The sequence below is a fragment of the Gossypium hirsutum genome, chromosome A09 (genome assembly GCF_007990345.1).
Source record: "Gossypium hirsutum isolate 1008001.06 chromosome A09, Gossypium_hirsutum_v2.1, whole genome shotgun sequence".
Taxonomy (NCBI): domain Eukaryota; kingdom Viridiplantae; phylum Streptophyta; class Magnoliopsida; order Malvales; family Malvaceae; genus Gossypium; species Gossypium hirsutum.
The window spans coordinates 3129276-3152837 of NC_053432.1; the positions used below are offsets into that span (position 1 = coordinate 3129276).

Sequence of the window (23562 nt, forward strand, 5' to 3'; positions counted from 1 at the left end):
AGATGCCTTTGATATTCAAAGATCCCTTTTCTTCTACTATAATCTATATAATTCAATAATCACTAAAACAGTTTTCTACCTTTTTCAAAGGCCTAGTAGGCTTGATAGAACACAAAGGATATACAGAATAGAACAGAACACTATCAAAGCAAATAACAGAACATCGCTGAAGCGAATAATAAAACACCGCCAAAACGGATAAACATAAAGCACAAATGTGCTAATCAAATGGCATTGATGTGCTAATAATCAGAGAGTACACTAAGGAACCTTCCTCTTTCATATTTTAAAGTGACGTGTGTGTATTGTTATAAGGATTAAATGGTAATTAGAGAGCACACCAAGGATTAAATTTTAAATATGTAAAAAAAAGTTAAAAAATAGTTTACCCAAAAAGTTACAGTGATTGAAGAGAAAATTTCCCCTTAGCCCTTTGCTCTTCTTCCTTCTCCATTTGCCCTCGCCGCAGCCTTCACTCCACTATGCAGTCAGCCATCGCCGACGTCCCTCGGGCCAACTGATACCACCGGAGTGCAGCTCTCTTCCTCCTCAATCTATTTTCCTGCTTAAAGCCTCTCTCACTCTCACCGCTGCCGCCGACATCGTAACGATTGTTCGTGTCGATCTTCTCAGTACTTAACTGAATCTACTCTATCGCTTCCGTGATTTAGATTTGGCTCTCATTTCCGAGTTTTAGTAGAGCTCTCTCTGCTTTTTGTTAGCTTCATCTTAGTGCAAATCATCTCTAAAAAGGTACTAATCGGTCTATCTTTTGCCACTTTCCTTTTCTTTTAGTGATTGATTCAACAACCACTGCAATCAAGATTTCATCTGGCATTTACATTGCTGATAACGACATTTTCTTGGAGTGATTTAGTTCTTAATCCGTTTTTATTCTCGTTTTCTAGGTTTCATCTGTTTGATATCTTCAATTTTGTTATTTACTGAAGCTGATAGTGTTCGCATTTCTTTTTTGACAATTTATTCGTTTTTCACTGTTTCTCTTTTGACAATTTTAAACTAAGACTGTCTAAGAAGAGGAAACATCTGTTGTCACTATGTATCAAATTTTAATGTTCTAGGTTGTTATGCAGTATTAGGGTTTAGTTGTGTTCTTCCATCCAATTTTTTACACTTCGTATTGTGTTGTTTTGGGTTTCATGATCATAGTGGAGATTGTCATGATTCGTGTATGCATAGACTTCTTTTTCATACTGCTAGGTGTTTGCATTCATCAGTAAGGATTGGGTAGATATTCTTTAAAATAGTTTTGAATGGAGCTCAAGATGAACTTAGTTGGGATTGTTTGTATGCTGGTGGGTATGATTTGCAAATGGATTTTGATTGAAAATTTGAGGTAGACCCAAGGTATCTCTATATATCAGCTGAATGGGAAGTTTTTGTGTGATTACTGATATATTCAATTGTGTTACCTAGGATTATAGCATGTTTTCATGAAGGGAAATTGAGTTGTAATCTTTTAAGTGAACAGGTTCTAGTCAGAACCCTTAGATAAACATAATTTTGATTTGGTTATTGGTTGTTGGTTCTTATATGAGTTTGAAAAAATGACGTGTTGGATATATTCTCTAACAATTGCATCATCAATTTCTTCTTCATTTGTTGCCCTACTTGATTTCTCAATGCATTCTGGTTTTGAAAAACAAGTGCTGTTTGATTTTCCTTTTTCAAGGAAAAAATGAAGTTTGTATGGCATTGTTGTGTGTTTTCTAATAGAATTGAAAGCAAGAGATTTTTGGATAATTAACCTCAATTATAACTAGAAGAAAGTGGTCATATTTGGAGTGGAAGATTTGTGAATTTTTTGTCAGTCTCTGAATTTACCTGTTGCTAAGGTGGTGAATATTACTCATTTCATGGATCAATATTTGGGTTTCTTTTCATACCGCTAGGTGCTTGCACTCATCAGTAAGGATGGGGTGGATTTTCTTTAAAATGGTTGAGTGGAGCTCAGCGATGAACTTAGTTGGTATGGTTGTGTATATGATTTGGAAATGATTTGATTGAACTATTCAGGTAATATCTAAATGCATGGCATGGTTGGAATTAGGGATGTAATTGAACCGAAGAGGTTGTTGTATGTTTTACAAAGTAGTTACGAATGGTTATTGTGTTGCATTAGAAGATGTTAACTATGTGTCGTTGTTTTCTTCCGTATAAAGAACTTGATATATTTGCCTTTCTGATCTTACTGAGTTTTTTCTTTCGAAGTTTCTCTTTTGAGGACATCAGTAGTGTTCGAAGGGGGGCTTCAATTGGTCCTTCGATTGACTTGGTCATTCATATCCACCCAAGGTATCTTTCTACAATCTCAAGATTTTGTTTGGAATAACATTGATGTGTGCTGTTTTTTTTTTATTGTTGTTTCCTGTTTGCATGTCTGTTAATGTTTATTTGGCACCTTCCATAATATGTAAAATTGAGAGTTAAATTTATTATTATATTGAATTTTTTAACTGCCACATCAGTTTGTCATTTGGGATTGTAATGGAAGTGCCCAAGTGGCCGAACTATATCTTAAATTGCAAATTTTTTTTTATTTTTGGTGCTTAAAATGAATTTTTTTTTTATAGTTGAGTGACTATTAGTGCACTTTACCCTTTTTAAAAAAAAATTAAATATAAACAGAAAAAATGATAATGGCCTCGCGTAGATTTGTTCACAAATTCATGGCTTCTCGATTATTCGCTACTGCTGCAGAGAAAATCGGACAACTGGCTTTGAGGTGACAAGTTCTGGCGTTGACCGATGCAGCAGCCTCCAGAATACATCACCTTCTTCAATAGCGGCAAAGATCGTTCCTTCGATTGGGTGTTAAGGCTCGTGGCTGCAACAGTTTATCTTACACCCTCAATTATGCCGGTTCGTCTCATTTTCTCATCCTTCTATCAAATCTGTTCTCTTATTTGTGAAATGAATAAAGATTTGGGGAACTGATTTTTTTTATTTTATGGAATTAACTGATAGATGAGAAAGGAAAGTTTGATGAATTAGTTAAGGACAAGGGCGTCAAAATATTAATTGATCCAAAAGCTTTGATGCATGTGATTGGGACCAAGATGGATTTTGTAGATGATAAACTGAGGTATCAAAACAATTAATATTTTAGTAGTTTTATTTTATATGTTTGTTGTATCATTTCTTTTTATTTAATAATAATTAGTTATGTTCTGATATGATCAATTAGTAGTCATTAGTAAGGTGAAAAATATAAATGAGATTTAAAGCACTTGCGTTTGATGAATCAGTAGTCAGGAAAATGAACCATTTATTTCTGTCTGTGTATTTCCAGGTGGAAACTGGAATGTAATTCTTTTTCTACCTTGAATCATTACATGGATATATTCAATTTAGTTTTCAGTCGTGCATTCATGTCTTGTTCTTCATTTCCATTTCAACAATTTTCACCTTTATTGTTCTTATCTGTTTATCATCATTTCTTTGAACATTGCTGTGTGTTATGACTTATGATCTCTTTACTGGTTCCCGTTTTAGCCTTTACTGTAGCATTCTTATTGTTTCTCACAGTGGTTTTATAGACAGAGAATGCTGCTCCATTACAACCGTCCCGTTCCTGCTTAGTGACCATCTGTTGTACATTTTTCTCACATTTACCTTGCTGGTGATCCGTCTGTCAGAGTCCTGTGTATGTGCGAGTGTGCACATGTGTCTTCAAGCATGATTTCAGACTCTTCTTTAACTGGATAAAAAAGAATGTTGCATGTACGGAATTATGACACATGCAAGGAGTAACCATTTTTGATATGTATATAAATGAACTGTTATGTTTTGTGTTACAGAAACTGGCTCGTATTTGTTGTTGATTTTGTACATTTCCTGTTATGAAGTTGGTGCATCTTTATTTTATTTGGTTCTAATTTGTATTTCATCGTTTCTTCACCGGTCTGAGTTCATTTTTATCAACCCAAACTTCAAAGGGCAATGTGGATGTGGCGAATCTTTCATGACAACAGTTGGTAGCACAGCTAAGCAGGTTGGTAATTGAGGATTTCAACACCCTTGTAATAAGATAAGATTCTTTAGGATTTATTTTTCATTATTCTTGATATAGTATTATAACCAATTTTAAAATACAAATTTTTCATCAACTAAAAATATATTATTAAAATAAACAGGTTTAAAAATTAATAAGAATGTCTCTCCTCTCTGTTCATATACTAGATTTAATTTTTGTTTTCTACTATTTTCTTTTAATTCAAAATGATTATTACTTACATTATAATCATTCATATTCACATTAACTTATATGATGAACATAGGTGTTCCTGAATGTATAAACAAAACGATTAGAATACACCTAGCAACTCCTATAAATGATACAGCAATATAAGAACCTATACTGATACAATCAGTTGGCAGCAACTCCTATAAATGATATGGAAACATTTTTCCTTGCAGCTTATTTTGAGTTGTGAATTTAGGAAAGCAAGCATCATGAAGGTTAGTTAAAATCTTTTCTTATTACAAGGGAGTCGAATTCCTCAATTACCACCTTGCTTAGTTGTGTTACCAGCTGTTGTCATAAAAGATTCGCCACATCCACTTTTCCGTTTGGAGTTTGGGTTGATAAAAATGAACTCAGCCCTGTGAAGAAACGATGAAATACAAATTAGAACAGAATAAAATAAAGATGTACCAGCTTCGTAACAGGACAGTGGTGGAGTTAAAAAATTTTTTTGGGCGGAATTAAATTATATATTTTCACAATAGTAAAAATATAATTTCATTATTTTAATAACTTATAACTTTTAAAAGGTTAAATCAAAATTTTATAATTTTAGAAGTTTAAAATATAATTTTATCATTATTAATTTAAAATTTTATAAATTATAAAAAATTAAAATTTACCATTTTAGCCTGGGTCTCTTAATGACTCTGGCACTGACAGGACAGTACGTGTACCAAATCAATAACAAATACGAGCCAGTTTCTGTAACATAAAACATAATAATTCATTTATATACATATCAAAAACGGTTACGCTCTGCATGTGTCATAACTCCTTACATGCAACATTCTTTTTTATCCAGTTAAACAAGAGTCTGAAACCATGCTTGAAGACACATGTGCACACTCGCACGAACACAGGACTTCGATAGACAGATCACCAGCAAGGTAAATGTACAACAGATGGTCACTAAGCAAGAACGGGACGGTGGTAATGGAGCAGCATTCTTTGTCTATAAAATCACTGTGAGCAACAATAAGAATACTACAGTAAAGGCTAAAACGGAAACCGCTAAAGAGATCATAAGTCATAACACGCAGCAATGTTCAAAGAAATGATGATAAACAAATAAGAACCGCAAAGGTGAAAAGAACAAGACATGAATGCACAACTGAAAACTAAATTGAATATATCCATGTAATAATTCGAGGTAGAAAAAGAATTACATTCCAGTTTCCAACTGGAAATACACAGACAGAAATAAATGGTTTATTTTCCTGACTATTGAGGGTTAGTTTAGCAATGTTTTTGAAAGGTGCTGTGGAAAAGTACTTTTGAGAAATACTTTTGAAAAGTTTGGTTTAATATTTGAGTGTTTAGCATTACTGTCAAAAAATACTTTTGAGAAATAAAATGTTCATTTTATACATGTTATTATCAAGTAACAAATATGCATTTAAATAATGTTCAAATTAATTAATATTATTATATTTTAGTAAGAATATAAAAAATTTATTATAACTTGTTAATATTTTAATATACGAAATATAAATTTTAAATATTTTTAAGCAAGAAGATTAATTATTTATAAAATTTAATTAGAATATGTAAACTATATTTAAATATAACCATTAAATATTTGTAATTAGATATTAACACATTTTTATTATTTTAAAAAAATATATTTTTTTTATTTTTAATTAATGATTTTAACACATTTGTAATCAAGCATCAAGGAAAAAATTTGGAAAAGTACTATGTTATTGGAGGAGTGAAAAGGTAATTAAGCACCAAAAGTGCTTTTGGAAGAAGAAAAGTTAAAAATTTTAGCTTTTCCCTTTCAGAAGTGTTTTTCAAAATGCTTCTGAAAAGTTTAAAATTTCAACCAAAAACAGCTTGTTTAACACAACTTTTCTTCCAAAAATATTTTTGGAGCCAAAAGTACTTTTTTTAAGCACCACTAAACAAGCCTTGATTCATCAAACGCACTAGCTTTAAATCTCATTTATATTTTTCACCTTACTAGTGACTACTAATTGATCATATCATAACATAACTAATTATTATCAAATAAAAAAAATGATACAACAAACATATAAAATAAAACTACTAAAATATTAATTGTTTTGATACAAGTTTGCAATTTAAGCACTTATGTTATATAGTTCGACCATTTTGGGCACTCTTATTACAATCACAAGTGACAAACTAATATAACAGTTAAAAAATTTAATATAATAATAAATTTAATCCTCAATTTTACATATTATGGAAGGTGTCAAATAAACATTAACAGGCATGCAAACAAGAAACAACAATAAAATAAAATAACACACATCAATGTTATTCCAAAAAACTCTTAAGATTGTAGAGAGATACCTTGGGTGGATATGAATGACCAAGTCAATCGAAGGACCAATTGAAGCCCCCCTTCGAACACTGTCGACGTCCTCAAAAGAGAAACCTTCTTTTGCTACATAATAAACAATACCAAAGCAAAACATAAGCACATTAGTTAAGCTTTAGTTGGATTTTTTAAAAAAATTAACCAATAATATGATTCAAATATGAAACTTTGAAATAAAACTCTCAGTAAGATCAGAAAGGCAAATATAATGAGTTCTTTATACAGAAGAAAACAACAACACATAGTTAACATCTTCTAATGCAACACAATAACCATTCGTAACTACTTTGTAAAACATACATCAACCTCTTCAGTTCAACCACATCGCTAATTCCAACTGTGCCATGCATTTAGATATTACCTAAATAGTTCAATTAAAATCCATTTCCAAATCATATACACACCAACACACAAACAATCCCAACTAAGTTCATCGATGAGCTCTATTCATCCATTTTAAAGAAAACCCACCCCAATTTTTACTGATGAGTGCAAGCACCTAGCGGTATGAAAAGTAACCCAAATATGCATTTACCAGTTAAGAGTTACCGGTCATCAATAACTATTACAAAACAGTTAATAGAAACCTCATAAACATTATAGAATCAAAATAAAAGTAAAAAGAAATACCTGGGATTGGAAAAGTTGGTACAAACTTCTTTTCATTTTTGCACACCAAAATCATCGTTTATGTAACGGCTCGTTTTTAGTCAAATCGGAATAGTAGTTTTGAGACCACAAATTTGAGGTCAAAATATTTATTTTATTATTATTTTAATGTTTACAACATGATTGAATTATTGTGTGAAATTTTTGTTTAGAAATTTTATCATTTGACTAGTTAATTCGATAAAAAGGACTAAATCGTGTAAAGTGAAAAATTAGATTTCTATAAGCTAAAAGGGTTTAATAGCTATGAAATTAAATATAGGAGGTCCTTATGTTGTAATTTAACCATTTATAATGTAAGTGGACATTTTTATGCATGGTTAAATGAATTTTAATGTTTAATAATAAAGGTTAAAATGGTAAAATAATAATTAATAACTTAAAATTGAAATATACAAAATATGTATCATCATCTTCATGCATTGTTTTGACCGAAATTAACAAGAAATAAAGCCATTAGAATAGTTTCAAGGTTCGGCTAGGTTCCTCCTTTTGCATGGTATGTATTTTGACTCGGTTTTTAGTGATTTTTATGTTTTTATAATCGTTGCAACTAGTTCTAGCTAGACCAGGGACTATTTTGCAAAACTGTTAAAGATTTTGAAAGTTTCCAATGATGAAAATATGTGTTCTTTGATGTTTGATGATGAAATATGAAATCTTGTTGCTAGATTTACATATTTTGTAAAGTGATTTTGAGTAAAAATGCAAAATAGGAATTTATTTGTGAAAATGTGAAAATGTGTGGTTAAATGTGTGAAAAGTTGATAAATGTGGGCTGATAGGGGCATTATTGTAATTTGACTATCATAGGTATTAAAGAAATTTCATGAATTTGTGATTTTGTGTAATAAGGACTAAATTGTAAAAGTGGTAAAATTCTAGGGGTAAAAGTGTAAATGTACTTAAATGTGTGTTTTGGATTAAATTGAATAGAGAGATTATTAAATAAGTTAATTTTGAATATATTCAGATCAAGAAAAGCGGAATTCTGATCTAGATTGGGGGAAAACTAAAGTTATAAACTAATCGACTTATTTCGTCGTTTTCACATTCGAGGTAAGTTCGTATGTGGTAAATTTCATTATAAGTGTATTTTAAATGCTTTGATATTGAATAAGTTGTGAATATTAGACTTCGGATAAATTCGACAATGACTTGATGGTAATTCGGCATTCGAAATCTCGGTTGAACCTTAGGAATAGTTTAGGATATTAGTGACATGTCATTAGGGGATACATTGAGTTGGCTTCGAGCCATGATATTAGCACTTCGGGTGCAAGTTATACCGATTTGGCTTCGGGCCATGATATCAGTACTTCGGGCCATGTAAATTTTAAAAAAATAGGGGCACATGGCCGTGTAGGCAGGCTGTATAGGTCACATGTCCTTGTTGTCACTCCATGTAGGAGGGTCTAGGCCATGTGGTTTGGGTTGGGTTTGATTTTGCCTCGATTTTCTCGTAAAAAAACACACACCTGATTTTCGGGGTCTCGAATGTTACTCTTTGCACCTAAGTCTGATCCGAGGTACTTAGAACGATGGAAATGTGCAAGTGTACACAATTGCAACAAGTAATAAAGTGACAAGTAAATGTTAAGTTATCGTACCCACAAGGGTTGTGAAAGGAAATATTTATGAATGCAATTAAAAACACTTTGGTGAAGGAAAAATATTTTAATTTTGAGGAAGTGATTAAAAACTAAAATTTAACTAAGTAAAATAAAATAAATAGAATAAAAGTTCCAATGCACGATTTCAATAGATGATTTTAATCAAGATGACATAATTGTGTTAGATTATTTACATTTCTTAACTTAGAATTACTAAACTCAAGTTCATGTTGTTACAAATAAATTTACGACAACTCGGTAATTTGCTAACTACTGCTCATACATACTTATTAAATTAACTAATCTCTTGAACATTTCCAATGTCAATTCAAACAATTAATCAATCTTCATAAGCACATAAACCTTGAAATAGTTTAATCACAATAATCTTTCAAGTTATGCAAGGCTAATGTATTGTCTAATACCGTCGCTAATTTAACCCTCAGCTACCTTAGAAGATTAAACATGCACTGATTAAGTATTGTGTCAATTAATTATAATTTCAACATGATTAAATAATTAATTCATTAGTTACCTTACAATTATAATGCAAGAATAACTTAACCATGATTTGACTTAATCAAACAACTTACCAAGGCCTATAACAGCAAACATAATTTTAATAACTTAAGTGGACGAAATGCAATCGACCTAACACGAATTAAATTTAAGTCATATTAATTAAATTAAACATATCAACATAACAAGTATTCATAAACATGTTCATAACAACAACAATAAAAATTAAAGGATAAGGAACTAGAATCAAATCCAGTGGTTCTCCGAATCTTGACTAGTTTGTTCTACTTCTCCTTCTCTACTTGTTCTTGTTAAACCGAGGCTTCTACTAGCACTTGAATGCTGCTTCCAGCGGTGGTTAAAGGGCTCTTTTCAAAGAAGGAAAATCGGCAAGGGAATGAAAGGGAAAAAGAAGAACAAAGGAAGGGGTTTTGAAGAGAGAAAGTGAGAGAAGTGAATAATGAAAGGATGAGAGGTGTGTTTCAGATGAGCAGCCAAGGCGGGTATTTATAGGTTGGATAGACTGCTAAAAATAGAAAAAATCAGCATTCATAGACTCCCCCATGGCCGGCCACACATGTGGCAAGTTTGAAACTTTCAAACTTACTAAATTTAGCTAGGGGCAAATCTACAAAGGCTTGATAAGTGGAGGGGTTTGAATGCAATTTCAAGGAAGCTTCAAGGGCTATTTTGCAAGTCAAATAATTAGCTAAACAATCTGATTGGGTGAGCATATTGGATGGTTTTGGGCAGCCTAGTTGCTCAATTGGATCAATCTTTCAGTTTAGTACAATTGGGCCTCTTTTCATAATTTAATTAATAATTATTATTTAACCCAAAATAAATTGGATTAAAATTAAAATTAATTATATTATAAATTAATATTCATAATTTGGACAGTCTTAGGCTGAAAAATTAATTTGCCTCGATGCTTCAAAATCACTTCTCGATTTTGTGCTTCTAGTAGTCTCTACCGAGCCATTTTTCGCCCTTTGTGCGAATCTATAGAAAATAAATCAAATTAAATCAAAATTTATTATAAAATTAATTAAAATTCAACATGTTAATAATTTAAGTACAATTTAATTATTTTATAATTATTATATATTTTTCGACAAGAATTACTACAAAATTGCATGAATTTGAGCTAAAAGGGGCATGAAAAATGTGTATATTTTCATATTTCCAGTACCTAAATTGGGTTCTTCAATTGATAAACACGCGAGAATTAAAATTTTTTTCAAGATTTTCGGGATTTTTCGACAAGATTGTAAAAGATTCATAAACGGATTGAAAGATTAACAAAAAAAATAAAGCAATCCCAGAACTGACGAGTTCTACCAATTGGAAACGAGAAAACTTACAGATCTTGATGAAGGTTTGAAGATTATTGATGCAAGATTCAACAATTCGATGGAAGAATGATTTAGTTGAGACTTGATTTCAATTTAGGATTTAAAAGATTAATTTTCCAGCAATGAAGGTAAAATATTTTATAAAAAGAAAAGAGGGAAAATAAAAGAAAGAAAGGATTTTAAAGAGAAGAGAAAAGAATTCAATTTAGGGATGGAAAGGATTCAAAATCATAGTATAAGTAGGGGAAGTTAATAAATTCCTAGGTTTTCAAAATTGGAGGGTTGATTGGGAAAATAACCCATCTACTAAAAATTAAGAAAATGAGAGGGGGAATGGCACGCTTTGAACATGGGTTTGAAGATATTGATGAAAGATTCAACAATTCAGGGGAAGAATGATTTAATCGGGACTTGATTTCAATTTAGGATTCAAAAGATTAAGTTTTCAGCAATGAAGGCAAAATATTTTATAAAAGAAGAGAGAGAAAATAAAAGAAAGGATTTTAAAGAGAAGAGAAAAGAATTCAATTTAGGGTTGAAAAGGATTCAAAATCATAGTATAACTAGGGGAAGTTAATAAATTCCTAAGTTTTCAAAATTGGAGGGATGATTAGGCAAATAACCCATCTACCGAAAATTAAGAAAATGGGAGGGGGAATGGCATGCTTTGAACCTAGAAGCAAAAGGTAAATCTTAAGACCTTACTACTAAACCAAAAATAAATAGAAAAATATGGAAAGAATAGGGTTTGAACCTTAATTCTCTAAAGGTTTCACTAAGCTCTTAACCACTAATATTAAGGCTCAATTTATAATAATTTTATAAATTCTAACCCTATAATTTTTGGGGTGTTACAAAAAGAGTTCAAAATTATTTTTTTAATGTAACAAATATTTTAATATGTAAATTTTTAATATGTAATATAAAAATATTTTAATAAATAACTTAAAATTTAAAATAAACTACTCTATGGAAAGAATTACTTTCTCTTAAAAATTATTCTCTTTGTTGATGATCAAGGATAGGGTGGAAAGAGAGGAGGTGATTCACGTGATGGTGAAGTGTTGAGAGTTTTTATATGAGAGGATAGAAGTATAAAGCATACTAAAGACAAGATGAAAAAGAAGTCTATTATTAGCTCGATAGATCAAACTGAAATTGCTAAAGGGGGGTGAATTGGCTTTTTAAAACTTTTGGAAAGCTAGAAAGAAAGGATAGAGCAAAGAACACAATGATTTAGAGTGGTTCAGCCCCAATTGCCTATTCCACTACCTTAGTTTTCCACAACTAAGGATTTTCTCAAATTCACTAATTTGTTTCAACCTTTGAAGACAATGTTTAACCTTACAACTCCTTTAAGAGTTATACTCAAATCTTAATACATAAGCCCTCTCAAGGAATTACAAAGAAGCATACAGAGAAAATAATCCTTATAAGATCATAATATTTGCCAATTAAGCACAAATAGACAAGAATACAGTTGAGCTAAAGAATGACAGTAAAAGCTCACAAGTGTGTACAAGAAAATTATGGAAGTATTGGGCACAAAGGTTTTTCGATTGATGATTTTTGCTTGAGTATGCTTTCTTGTTATTGTAGGATATTTGGAAGTTGATATTAATAACCTTGAAATGGATTCCAACCGTTGTGGTTGTTGGAGATTTGAATACCATTGGGGATGTAAAAACCAGAACATTTAAATCACCTGCATCAGTGAGTATCGATACCGGCTAAAAAGGTATCGATATTTTTTTTGCAATAAATGCTAAAATCAGTGACCGTTAGAGTTGAAATATAGATACCAAACAAAAAAAATAATGATATCATATAAGAGGTGTCGATACTTAGCTGATTTTGTGAGAAACATAATGCTAATTAGGTATCATTTTCCAAGGGGTATCGATATTTTCAAAATATCGATACTTGGCCAAAAATGTATCGATACTTTTTGGCTTGGAGCAATTCTGACTTGTTCAAAAATTAGTTTGACTAGTTGAAAAAGTCCTTAATTAAAATCATTTTAACTTGATTTTGAGATTGATTCAAAATTTTTCTAACGATGGAAAATTTTAACTCTTAGACTTCATTTGATAAATGATTTAGTCAATTTTGTTTAATTTTAAATTTTATTCAAAAACTTTTTTATTTGTTATATTAAAATATATATTCAAATAAAGCTTATTTTAACATCCATCAAAGCCAAGGAGAAGTATATATAAACGAGGATGGATACCCTTGGCATTAGACACTAACACGTGTCTTACTGGCCTTCTAGATAGGTGATGATAGGATTAATGTGGATCGGGTGAAACCTTACATGGATCCTTCATATGTTCCATGCAAATGTATGACTTAGTACATGTCCCCGACAATATAGATTAGAAGTACACTACCTATTTGGGCACGCATGTGTTTGCGAGGACCATTGATGGCATATTATTGCACATAGATGAAGTCATAGCCGGCAAAATTGTGACCAGAGATCCACTTTGGTAAGGTACTAATATCTCTATTAAAAAAATTGTCATTTCTTAAAAATATATATTTGTAATATTTTTTTATAAATGTTGTCTGAGTCTTAATTCAATTGGCATTAGTATTGTTGCTAGCATAGGAGGATGTAAATTTGAGTGCACTGAAACTTATTTATTCTCTTATTTAAGGGTTATTGAGAGATTATAGATAATTTTAGTCATTCTATCTAAAAATCATTTTATAAATATATTGGCTTAAGATTGTAAAAAGCCCTCAAACTTAAAAAAAAAAGCAATTAAGCCCCTCCTTTTTTTTTTGCACTCAATTGAGAACTTGAACTTTCAAAATACATCAAAAAGGCCCTCAAACTTCTTCAAAAAAAAGCAATTAAACCCCATTTTTTTTCACTCAATTGGGTACTTGAACTTTCAAAATATATAAAAAAGACCCTCAAAATTTTTCAAAAAAGCAATTAAGCCCCTGCTCTTAATAAAATTTAGAAAAAAATTATAAAAAATAATAAATTTTAGAAACATTATTAGATTTTAATAAAAATATAAAAATTTTGAAAATATTAAAAATTATAATTTTTTTATAAAAATCGTAAAAAAAATAAAAAAATTCTAAAATTTTATAAAAATCATAAAAAAATTAATGGCCCCTAGTTTTTTTAATTAAAGTCATCACATGTAGCAACCTAGCGTGATAGATAGCGAAAAATGATAAAAAAATAAAAAAAATATTAAAAGTTATAGAAAAATTATAAAATGCTTCTTTTGGTACAAAAATTTTTATAATTTTTTTTACAAAACTTTTATTTCTTTACATTTTGTATAATTTTCTTACGAATTTGTGAAATTGTATACTTTTTTATATTTCTATTTATTTTATAATTTTTTTACGATTTTTATAAAAAAATTACAATTTTTTATATATTTTTACGATTTTTATATATATATTTTTCTAATTTTTATTATTTGAATTTTTTATTAAAATTTAATAATATTTATTGATTTTAATTTTTTGTAATTTTTTTCTAATTTTTAATAAGAGTAGGGGCTTAATTGCTTTTTTGAAAAAGTTTGAGATTTTTTTAATACATTTTGAAAGTTTAAGTACCCAAATAAATGTAAAAAAAGAAAAGTAAGAGCTTAATTGCTTTTTTAAAAAGGTTCAAAGGCTTTTTTAATACATTTTAAAAATTTAAATACCCAAATAGTATAAAAAAATAAAGATTTAATTTTTTTTTAAATTTAAAAACTTTTTACATCCTTAAACCTAAATATATTCTTATAGCTTTTTCCACCCACGTAAAATATCTAATTTATTTTAAACAGTTTATGCTGCTTTTACCACAATTTTTTCGATTTAAAAACTCTTTTTTTTTCCAAAATTAAACCCACATTGTTTTAGTAACAAATTTAAAAACATTAGAAAATAACGGTATTAACAATTTAAGAGTTTAAAATAACTACGATATTAAAATAAAAAATTAAATTAAATTTAGAGACATAAATACATCGGATTAAAAAATACTAAATGAATAAAATTATTATTCTGAAGAAATAAATATAACTATTTATCATAGCGTTATTATGATGTTATTAATTCTAAATTGATGTCGAGTTAATTTATGATACCATCTTAATCAACAACATTATTAATATATACAATTGATAGAGTAAATAAAATATTAATAAATAAATTAAAACAAAATTTTGTTTGAGTAGTAAATTTAAGGCCTTACTAATGTTATTGGTGTGAAACAAAATCTCTCTAGATATATTTTTTTATTTTTAAATAAAAATACTAAATTATCTTTAAATAATATAAATAAATAACATCTTTATAATTTTCCTAATTAAGTCGGACATCTGGTTGACTTTTGACATCAATTTGGTGGCATTGTTAAATAATAGTATAGATATAATAAAATATAAATATCATTATTAAAAGAAAGGTTAAAAAGTAAAAATGTTTTCTTTTATTAGGAGAACCCTAATCAGAGATTTTCTAAAAAAAAAAAATCAATTTGTATAGGAAAAAAAATTTCAACAAATTGGCATCGACTTAAAAGAAGGAAAAAAATAAAAAATCTTGTTTTTTTTTTTTTTCAATTCCGACTCCTTACACTCTCCCATGTAACCCGAAAAGCTCCAAAATTTCTTCAGAGTTTACTTCACGTTATTCTCCAATTTCCATCATTGGAATCCTCGAAGAGGTACCATATTTCTTCACTCGATCCCCCTTTTTCCCTTTTTTTTATGGCTTAAACGAAGATTATTTTGCAATCTAAATCGACCCAGATTTGATGGCTCGTGATATATCCTTTAAAATACTGATCTTGAAATCTTATTTTTGTTGAAGTGTTAGTATGATTCTGTTTGGGTTTTGATGAATTGGGATAGATCTGGTTTCTGGGATTTGAATTTGGGTTTTCTTTCATTTTTGATTTTGATCTTATTTTAATTTCTTTTGGGTCTATACATTGTTTCCATTATTGTGTATTTGTTACTTTGTTGGTTAATGTAAGCTTTAGTTGTTTTTAATCTTCAGTTTTGTAGTTTCGCTTCGAATTTTATTGCCTTTTGCAGCTTAATTTCAATGCTTGATATAGGAGAAGTGTAGTTAATTGATCATTTTTAACTCTGCATAGTTTAATTGTTTGTATCAAACTTTAGAACTCGCTATGACTGTTGCAATCTAAGTGAAGTTTCTACTAATAAATTACTGATAATTGATGATTATGAAAAAGGTCAAGTGCTATCTTCACCTTTAAGACAGCCTCTTTGGAGATTTATTAGTTTATATACGAATTCATTTGTGTTAACATCCTTTTTGTTAATTGCAGCAATTAATATGATTTTTCCTGAGTTCAGTATTGTGTTTGAATAGTTGCTGGCTTCTTCATTGAAATATACTTTTCACTTTTACTGAGAATCTTGATTGAATATGGGGGATCTTATTACACAATCTCGAAAAAATGGATTTAATGGAGAACTTGTCAATCCCTGTAAAGGTGCTTTTGCTTGCATGATTAATTCTGAAATTGGGGCTGTACTGGCTGTTATGAGGAGAAATGTTCGGTGGGGAGTCCGCTATGTTTCAGATGATGAACAGCTTGAGCACTCTCTTATCCGTTCCTTGAAAGAATTGCGGAAACAAATTTTTTCGTGGCAACATCAGTGGCAAAATGTTGACCCGGTTGTTTATCTCCTGCCATTTTTGGATGTAATTAAATCTGATGAAACTGGTGCGCCAATAACTGGTGTTGCCTTGTCTTCCATTTATAAGATCTTGACCCTTGATGTACTTGATTTGGATACTGTAAACGTGGAAGAAGCTATGCATCTTATCGTTGATGCAGTGACGAGTTGCCGATTTGAAGTAACTGATCCAGCATCCGAAGAAGTGGTACTAATGAAGATACTTCAGGTTCTTTTAGCTTGCATGAAAAGTAAAGCAGCACCTAGGTTGAGTAATAAGCATGTATGCATGATAGCAAATACATGCTTTCAGATTGTTCATCAAGCAAGCTCCAAAGGTGAACTGTTGCAGCGGATAGCTCGGCATACAATGCATGAACTAATTAGGTGTATTTTCTCTCATCTTCCTAAGATTGGCAGCACTGAACATGAGATGTCTAACGGATGGTCGTTATCTGCTTCAGGAGTGGTAATTTTTAAGTCATAGTTCTGGGTTCTTAGTTGCACATAGTGACTCTTTTGTTACCTTCTAATTCTGAAATTCATTTTTATTCAGCAGGTGGGTACACAGAACAGGAACCATGTGGTTGGAAGTACAATGGTAGAAAATGGAAATGTGGGTATCATTTGTGATGGTCCATCCTCCCTTAGCAATGCTTCTAGTCCTCCAATGGTGAAGTCTGGTCCTGAAACTGAGTCAAGCAACTTTGGGGAAAGTGATGGTACGGAGGAGGATGCCCAACGTGCTGAAGTATTGATGTCAGCACCATTTGGGATACCATGCATGGTGGAGATATTTCAATTTTTGTGCTCTCTGTTAAATGTCATTGAAAATATAGGTATTGGGCCTAAATCGAATCCTGTAGCATATGATGAAGATGTTCCGCTCTTTGCCCTGGGTTTAATTAATTCAGCAATAGAATTGGGTGGGCCATCATTCGGTAAGCATCCCAAGTTATTGGCTATAATTCAGGATGACTTGTTTCGTAATCTGATGCAATTTGGCTTATCCATGAGCCCTCTTATTCTTTCTACCGTATGTAGCATCGTTCTCAACCTGTATTATCATTTGCGCTGGGAACTAAAAGTGCAGCTTGAAGCTTTCTTTACATATGTGCTTTTGAAGCTTGTTCAAAGCAAACATGGGTCTTCATACCAACAGCAGGAAGTTGCTATGGAAGCTTTGGTCGACCTTTGCAGGCAGCAGACCTTTGTGGCTGAGATGTATGCTAATTATGATTGTGACATATCCTGCAGTAATGTTTTTGAAGACATTGCCAACATGTTGTCAAAGAGCGCATTTCCCGTGAATGGACCTTTGTCTGCAATGCATATCCTTGCTCTGGATGGTTTGGTATCTACGGTAAAGGGTATGACTGAGAGAATCGGCTATCAATTGCCTATTCCGAATGAGTCATCGACAGATCATGAGGGATATGAAGCTTTCTGGACATCAAAATGTCAGAATTACAGTGACCCTAGTTCTTGGATTCCTTTTGTCCGTAAAATGAAGCACTTCAAGAGAAAGTTGGCAATTGGAGCTGACCATTTTAATCGAGATCCCAAGAAAGGTCTGGAATTTCTCCAAGGAATCCAGCTATTACCAGAGAAGCTTGACCCAGAAAGTGTAGCATCATTCTTTAGGTACACAGTTGGGTTAGATAAGAATCTTATCGGAGATTTTCTGGGAAACCATGATGAATTTTGTGTTCAGGTGCTTCATGAATTTGTCAAGACCTTCAATTTTAAAGACATGAATCTGGATTCAGCATTACGGGTTTTCTTGGGAACTTTCAAATTGCCCGGAGAATCACAGAAGATACAGAGAGTGTTAGAGGCTTTTTCTGAAAGATATTATGAGCAATCGCCACATATATTGTGTAACAAAGATGCTGCCCTTGTGTTGTCATATTCACTTATATTGCTCAATACAGATCAACACAATGTACAGGTTAAGAAAAAGATGACTGAAGAAGATTTTATCCGTAACAATCGACTCATCAATGGGGGGAAAGATCTTCCTCGAGAGTACTTGTCTGAGCTTTTCCACTCAATCTGTGAGAACGAAATTCAAATGATCCCAGACCAAGGTGCTGGTGTCCCAGTAATAACATCAAGCCGCTGGATTAATGTGGTGAACAAATCCAAAGGAAGCACCCCTTTTATTGCCTGCGATTCCAGAGCACTCCTTGACCATGATATGTTTACTATTCTTTCCGGTCCCACAATTGCAGCTTTGTCCGTGGTTTTCGATCAAGTGGAACAAGAAGATGTCTTAGAAATGTGCATTGATGGATTCTTGGCCATTGCCAAACTTTCAGCGCACTATCATTTTGGTGATGTATTGGATGATTTGGTTGTGTCTCTTTGTAAATTTATGAACCTCTCAACTCCATTGTCTATTGAAGAGGCCATTGTTTCCTTCGGAGATGATTCACGAGCTAGGATGGCAACCAAAACAGTTTTCACAATAGCAAATAGTTATGGTGATTGCATCCACAGTGGCTGGACGAACATATTGGATTGTGTCTTAAGCTTGCACAAGCTCAACCTCCTGCCTGCCTGTCTAGCTAGTGACACAGCTGATGAAACCGAGTCCTCGTCTGACCACGAGCGGGGTAAGCCTGCTACTAGTTCTTTACGAAGATTGAAGACAGCACCTGCGGCCATTCCCCGGAAATCTTCAAGCCTGATTGGTCGGTTCAGTCAATTCCTATCCTTTGATATTGAGGAGCCGACATTGTACCCAACCGAGGAAGAGCTCGCTGCTCAACGGCACCTTCGTGAGATAGTGCAGGAATGCCACGTTGATAATATATTCATGGAGAGCAAGTTTCTCCAAGCAGAGTCTTTATTGCAGCTCATCGAGGCCATTATCTTGGCTGCAAGTCGTTTCAGCAAGGGAACTGGGGTCATGGAAGATGAAGACACTGCTGTGTTCTGCCTGGAGTTGCTGATAGTTATCACACTAAATAACCGGGATAGAATTTTGATAATCTGGCAAAAGGTATACAAGCACATATCAGATATTGTCCAGCAGAAGGCAGTACCATGTGCGCTAGTTGAAAAAGCTGTGTTTGGGCTCCTTAAGATATGCCAGCGCTTGCTTCCTTACAAGGAAAATATAACCGACGAACTTCTAAAGTCCATGCAACTAATATTGAAACTTGATGCTCGGGTTGCTGATGAGTATTGTGAACCTATCACACAAGAAGTCATGCATCTCGTGAAAGCAAACGCCACTCACATCAGATCCCATTTGGGTTGGCGCACAATCATTTCCTTGCTATATATCACCGCTCGACATCCAGAAGCATCTGAGTTTGGATTTGAAGCACTAGCATTCATCATGTCTGAGGGGGCACACCTTTTGCCATCTAATTATGTTCTTTGTGTGGACGCAGCGAGGGAGTTTGCCGAGTCTCGGGTTGCAGAGGTTGATAGGTCGATTTCTGCCCTAGACATGATGGCGGGTTCAGTTGTTTGTCTTGTAAGATGGTCTTATGAAACCAAGAATGCTGTGGAGGAGGAGGCTGCTATGAAAGTGAGTCGGGATATTGGAGAGATGTGGCTGAGGTTGGTGCAAGGACTAAGGGCAGTCTGTTTGGACCAGAGGGAAGAGGTGCGGAACCATGCCATTTTAATGTTGCAGAGTTCTTTAGGAGGGGTAGATGGAATTCAGATTCCAAATGCTATGTGGTTCCAGTGTTTTGATCATGTGATTTTTACGTTAATGGATGATTTGCTAGAAATTGCACAGGAGAGCTCCCCAAAAGAATACCGGAAAATGGAGGGTACCCTTGTCTTAGCTACAAAATTACTGTCAAAAGCTTTCTTACAGTCACTGCAGGATTTGTCACAGCAACCATCCTTCTGCAAACTATGGCTTGGGGTTCTTGATCGTATGGAGAGATACATGAAAGTCAAGTTCCGAGGAAAACGTAGCGAAAAAATTCATGAATTAGTCCCTGAGCTTCTCAAGAACACACTGCTGGTGATGAAAACAACGGGTATTCTTGTGCCGAGTGATGATCTGGGTGGAGAGAGTTTTTGGCAACTGACATGGCTGCATGTGAAGAACATTGTCCCATCTTTGCAATCCGAAGTGTTCTCGGAACAAGAACTGGAGCAGTTACAAGGAAAACATCTAAAGAAAACTGGAATTCCTTCGACTGATGGGGCAGTGCTGGTTCCATCAAATGAAACAGCAGCTTGAAGGAGAATCCCAGAACATAAATCTGTTATAAGATTATGTAAAATTGCAAAACCTCGGGAAAGTCGAGAATTTTTTTTTATCTTTTTTTGTTCATCAGAGAAAGTCGAGAATTGAAGGCATGAAAAAGGAAAGTTTGATAGATTGGTTATGGCAGCTTCATAATTTTCGTTGTAGTTGAACATGGAATCGGAGGTTTTTTATTCCTTAATTCAAAGTGTTTGCAGGTAGGCAATCAAACTTTACCACAAACCATTTCCTTTGTATACTATACTTATACCACCATGATAATAAATTTTGTATTAATTACTATTCATTACATTTTATAATTTAATTATATGGATGTTTATCACATTATCATAAATATATTACATTTTTGTTGTTACACTACATTATTGATGTAATTTTTTATTTTTATTTTTTAAATTATAATCTAATAACATAACGTATACCATTATCCATGAATCTTAAACTTTTTAAGATGTTTCTTTTAGTTATTATAATTTGAAAAATTATAATTTTGGTCCTTCATTTGATGTAGAGTATCAATATCTCATCCATAACATGATTTTTATAACCATTTAATTCACTACTTTTTAGTATCACTATAATATTTTTTTGTTATTTTGTTAGATGATACATAAATAAGCATTCGATTTTTTATAAAATTAAGATATATATATTCACTATTTTTTTTAAGAAATTTAAATTTTATTTTATTATAATTACTCCCTTTAATTTTATTTTTTAGAAATAAATCTAGCCGCGCAAACTTATTATACAATATATCAATCAATAAAGAAATTAAAGTTAGAATGTGAAATTTTCAAAATATTAATTTTAGGGTACTTAAATAACTTTTCTAAAAATTAATTAATCAAGAATAAAATTTTATCCTTTCTAAAGAATAGTGTAAATGTGGAATTTGCTAGATGGCACGTCATATATTGTGACATCCTATGGAGTTTAAGTTGATCACTCTAGTGTCACTGGTCGTGGATCAAAGCCAGTGATTATTGCGCACAGAATGTTTCACGGAGATCAATTAATTAAATGGAGCTCATTTGACTCGCTTGTACTGACTCGACTCGTGGAATATATGAAGAAGCTCATCTACTTGAAGTCCTGGTGATCTAGTAAAACACTCTAGTAAAACAAAAGTTTCCAAGGTAATTTAATATAAATCCTAAGGAATAAAGATATATAGTGTTTTAATCATTTAATCATATTTTAGATAGACGTTTAGATTAACCGTTGATGTAATTCGATTTGTACCATTGAATCTGGGAGAGCTCAACTATAAATAGAGGTCTTCCCCTCATATAATCACTCAATTGTAAACCTTCAAAGTAATTAAATGCTTTTAAGAGCATTTTCTCAAACGCTTGTTGTGTGATATTTTTTTGTGATTTTTTGTTCGTTTGTAACTTCTTTTATCTTTCGAGTTTGCTTCCACTTTGCTGTAGTGCCTTAGAGAATTGCTGCAAAAATTCTTATTTTTCAAGAGTAGGTTAATTTAGGTAAGATTTGAACCCAATGAATTACCTAAAATTGTGCGATTTGCCAAACTAAATTTTTACCCCAGTGACATTAGTAATTAGATAGTCAAATCAAACCTTTTAAATAGTAGAGATTGTATTTTTAATTGACCTTTTCATTATGGATTTTATATTACTATTTTATTTTTTATAAGTAAATAATTACATTACAATACGGAAGAGGATTACAAACGCATGGCTCTAGCCGTGTATCTCATTGGCGAATTCTAAGACCAAGTTTTTTGGGGCTTTATAAAATTTTCAAAAATTTTAAGAGTTTTAGTGAGAATTTTTTAAAATAAAAATTGGGGTTTAATTAAAATTTTTAAAATTTTTTTGTGAGATTAATAAAAATTTTCTAAAATTTTTAATGAAAAAAATCAAAATTGCTTAAAATTTTGGGAGGGGTGCACGACCCTTAAGCCACTATAGCAGTATGCTTCTTATAGACCTTACGCTAATCAACTTGAAATCCACACAAATTGATCATCGGGTCAGTAAATTCATTATTACGATTCATTATTATTTTACAATTATTAATCTTTATTTTATATAATTACTTTTAAATCAATTTTATATTTTCCATAATTATTTCATGGAACATATAGCTGTTACTATATTCATTTCATCCATGTATAAGACAAATTCGAAAGCCTATAGGCATGAAAACAAAATACTAATAAATAATTATAAAGTAGGGTTAGAGATGTTTATTGATTTATTACCAAAAAAAAAAACGATAGAGAGTTGTTTAGTGGCGAAGAGATTAGTTATTATTATTGACGATGTATATTCTGATTTCATCAAAAGAGAAATATTTATTGAGTGGATTAGATCATTAAAATAAAATATTTTTTTTATTCAAGTTAATTTAAATCTATCCCGAACATTTTCAAAATAAAATTTATTTATTAAGTTTAATAAAATTATTGACTAAGAATAAATAATAAATTTTTTTTGAGTTTTTACTCATTTGAATTTTTATATATTTTCAAAGTTTTTTTAATTTTACACTCAATCAAAATGAATCTGGACAGATGATTGTCCAGATTCGTTCTATACGTATATTTTAATTAATTTTGAAAAATGTTTCATTTAAAAAATATAATTTTATTTTTTATTGATGTAACATGTCACGTTAGTTTACTTACATATGGTAACTTTTGGTAACTTTCGTCAACCACATCAAAGCAATTAACGATCAAACTGGTCAACTGACAATTTTCGTTAACGAAAAGGGCTAATTATTTTTTTTTATCACTCAAAGTTCAATTGAGTACATTTTTTCATAAGGGCTCAATTGATTTGTTTTTTATCCAGATTTTTTTTCGACCTTTTAGCCATAAAAATAAAACCT

The 23562-nt window shown here is 31.6% G+C and overlaps 1 protein-coding gene and 1 long non-coding RNA gene across 10 annotated transcripts; both read left to right on the top strand.

Moving 5' to 3' along the window:
- Positions 1-236: 236 nt before the first annotated feature.
- LOC107888570 (uncharacterized) lies at positions 237-5552 on the top strand. 8 transcript variants are annotated; one of them, XR_001681402.2, is made up of 7 exons: positions 320-753; positions 2233-2316; positions 2722-2883; positions 2989-3106; positions 3561-4015; positions 4441-4482; positions 5073-5552. It is a non-coding gene; the product is annotated as an uncharacterized lncRNA (long non-coding RNA). The 8 variants fall into 8 exon arrangements; XR_005901677.1 differs by having other exon boundaries at positions 378-753; positions 3960-4015; XR_001681401.2 differs by having other exon boundaries at positions 3561-4482.
- A 9659-nt stretch (positions 5553-15211) lies between these two features.
- Positions 15212-20983, top strand: LOC107888572 (ARF guanine-nucleotide exchange factor GNL1). 2 transcript variants are annotated; one of them, XM_041077633.1, is made up of 3 exons: positions 15212-15469; positions 16100-16923; positions 17014-20983. In XM_041077633.1, the coding sequence occupies exons 2-3, from the start codon at positions 16201-16203 to the stop codon at positions 20668-20670; spliced, it is 4380 nt and encodes a 1459-aa protein (XP_040933567.1). In that variant the 5' UTR covers positions 15212-15469; positions 16100-16200; the 3' UTR covers positions 20671-20983. The 2 variants fall into 2 exon arrangements, with proteins under 2 accessions (XP_040933567.1, XP_040933566.1); XM_041077632.1 differs by having other exon boundaries at positions 15242-15469; positions 17011-20983.
- Positions 20984-23562: the final 2579 nt, after the last annotated feature.

Coding starts and splice junctions, on each gene's coding strand:
- LOC107888572 (XM_041077632.1), top strand. CDS start 16,201: ATGGGGGATCTTATTACACAATCTCGAAAAAATGGATTTAATGGAGAA. Junction 16,924..17,010: donor CGTTATCTGCTTCAGGAGTG/GTAATTTTTAAG, acceptor ATTTTTATTCAG/CAGGTGGGTACACAGAACAG.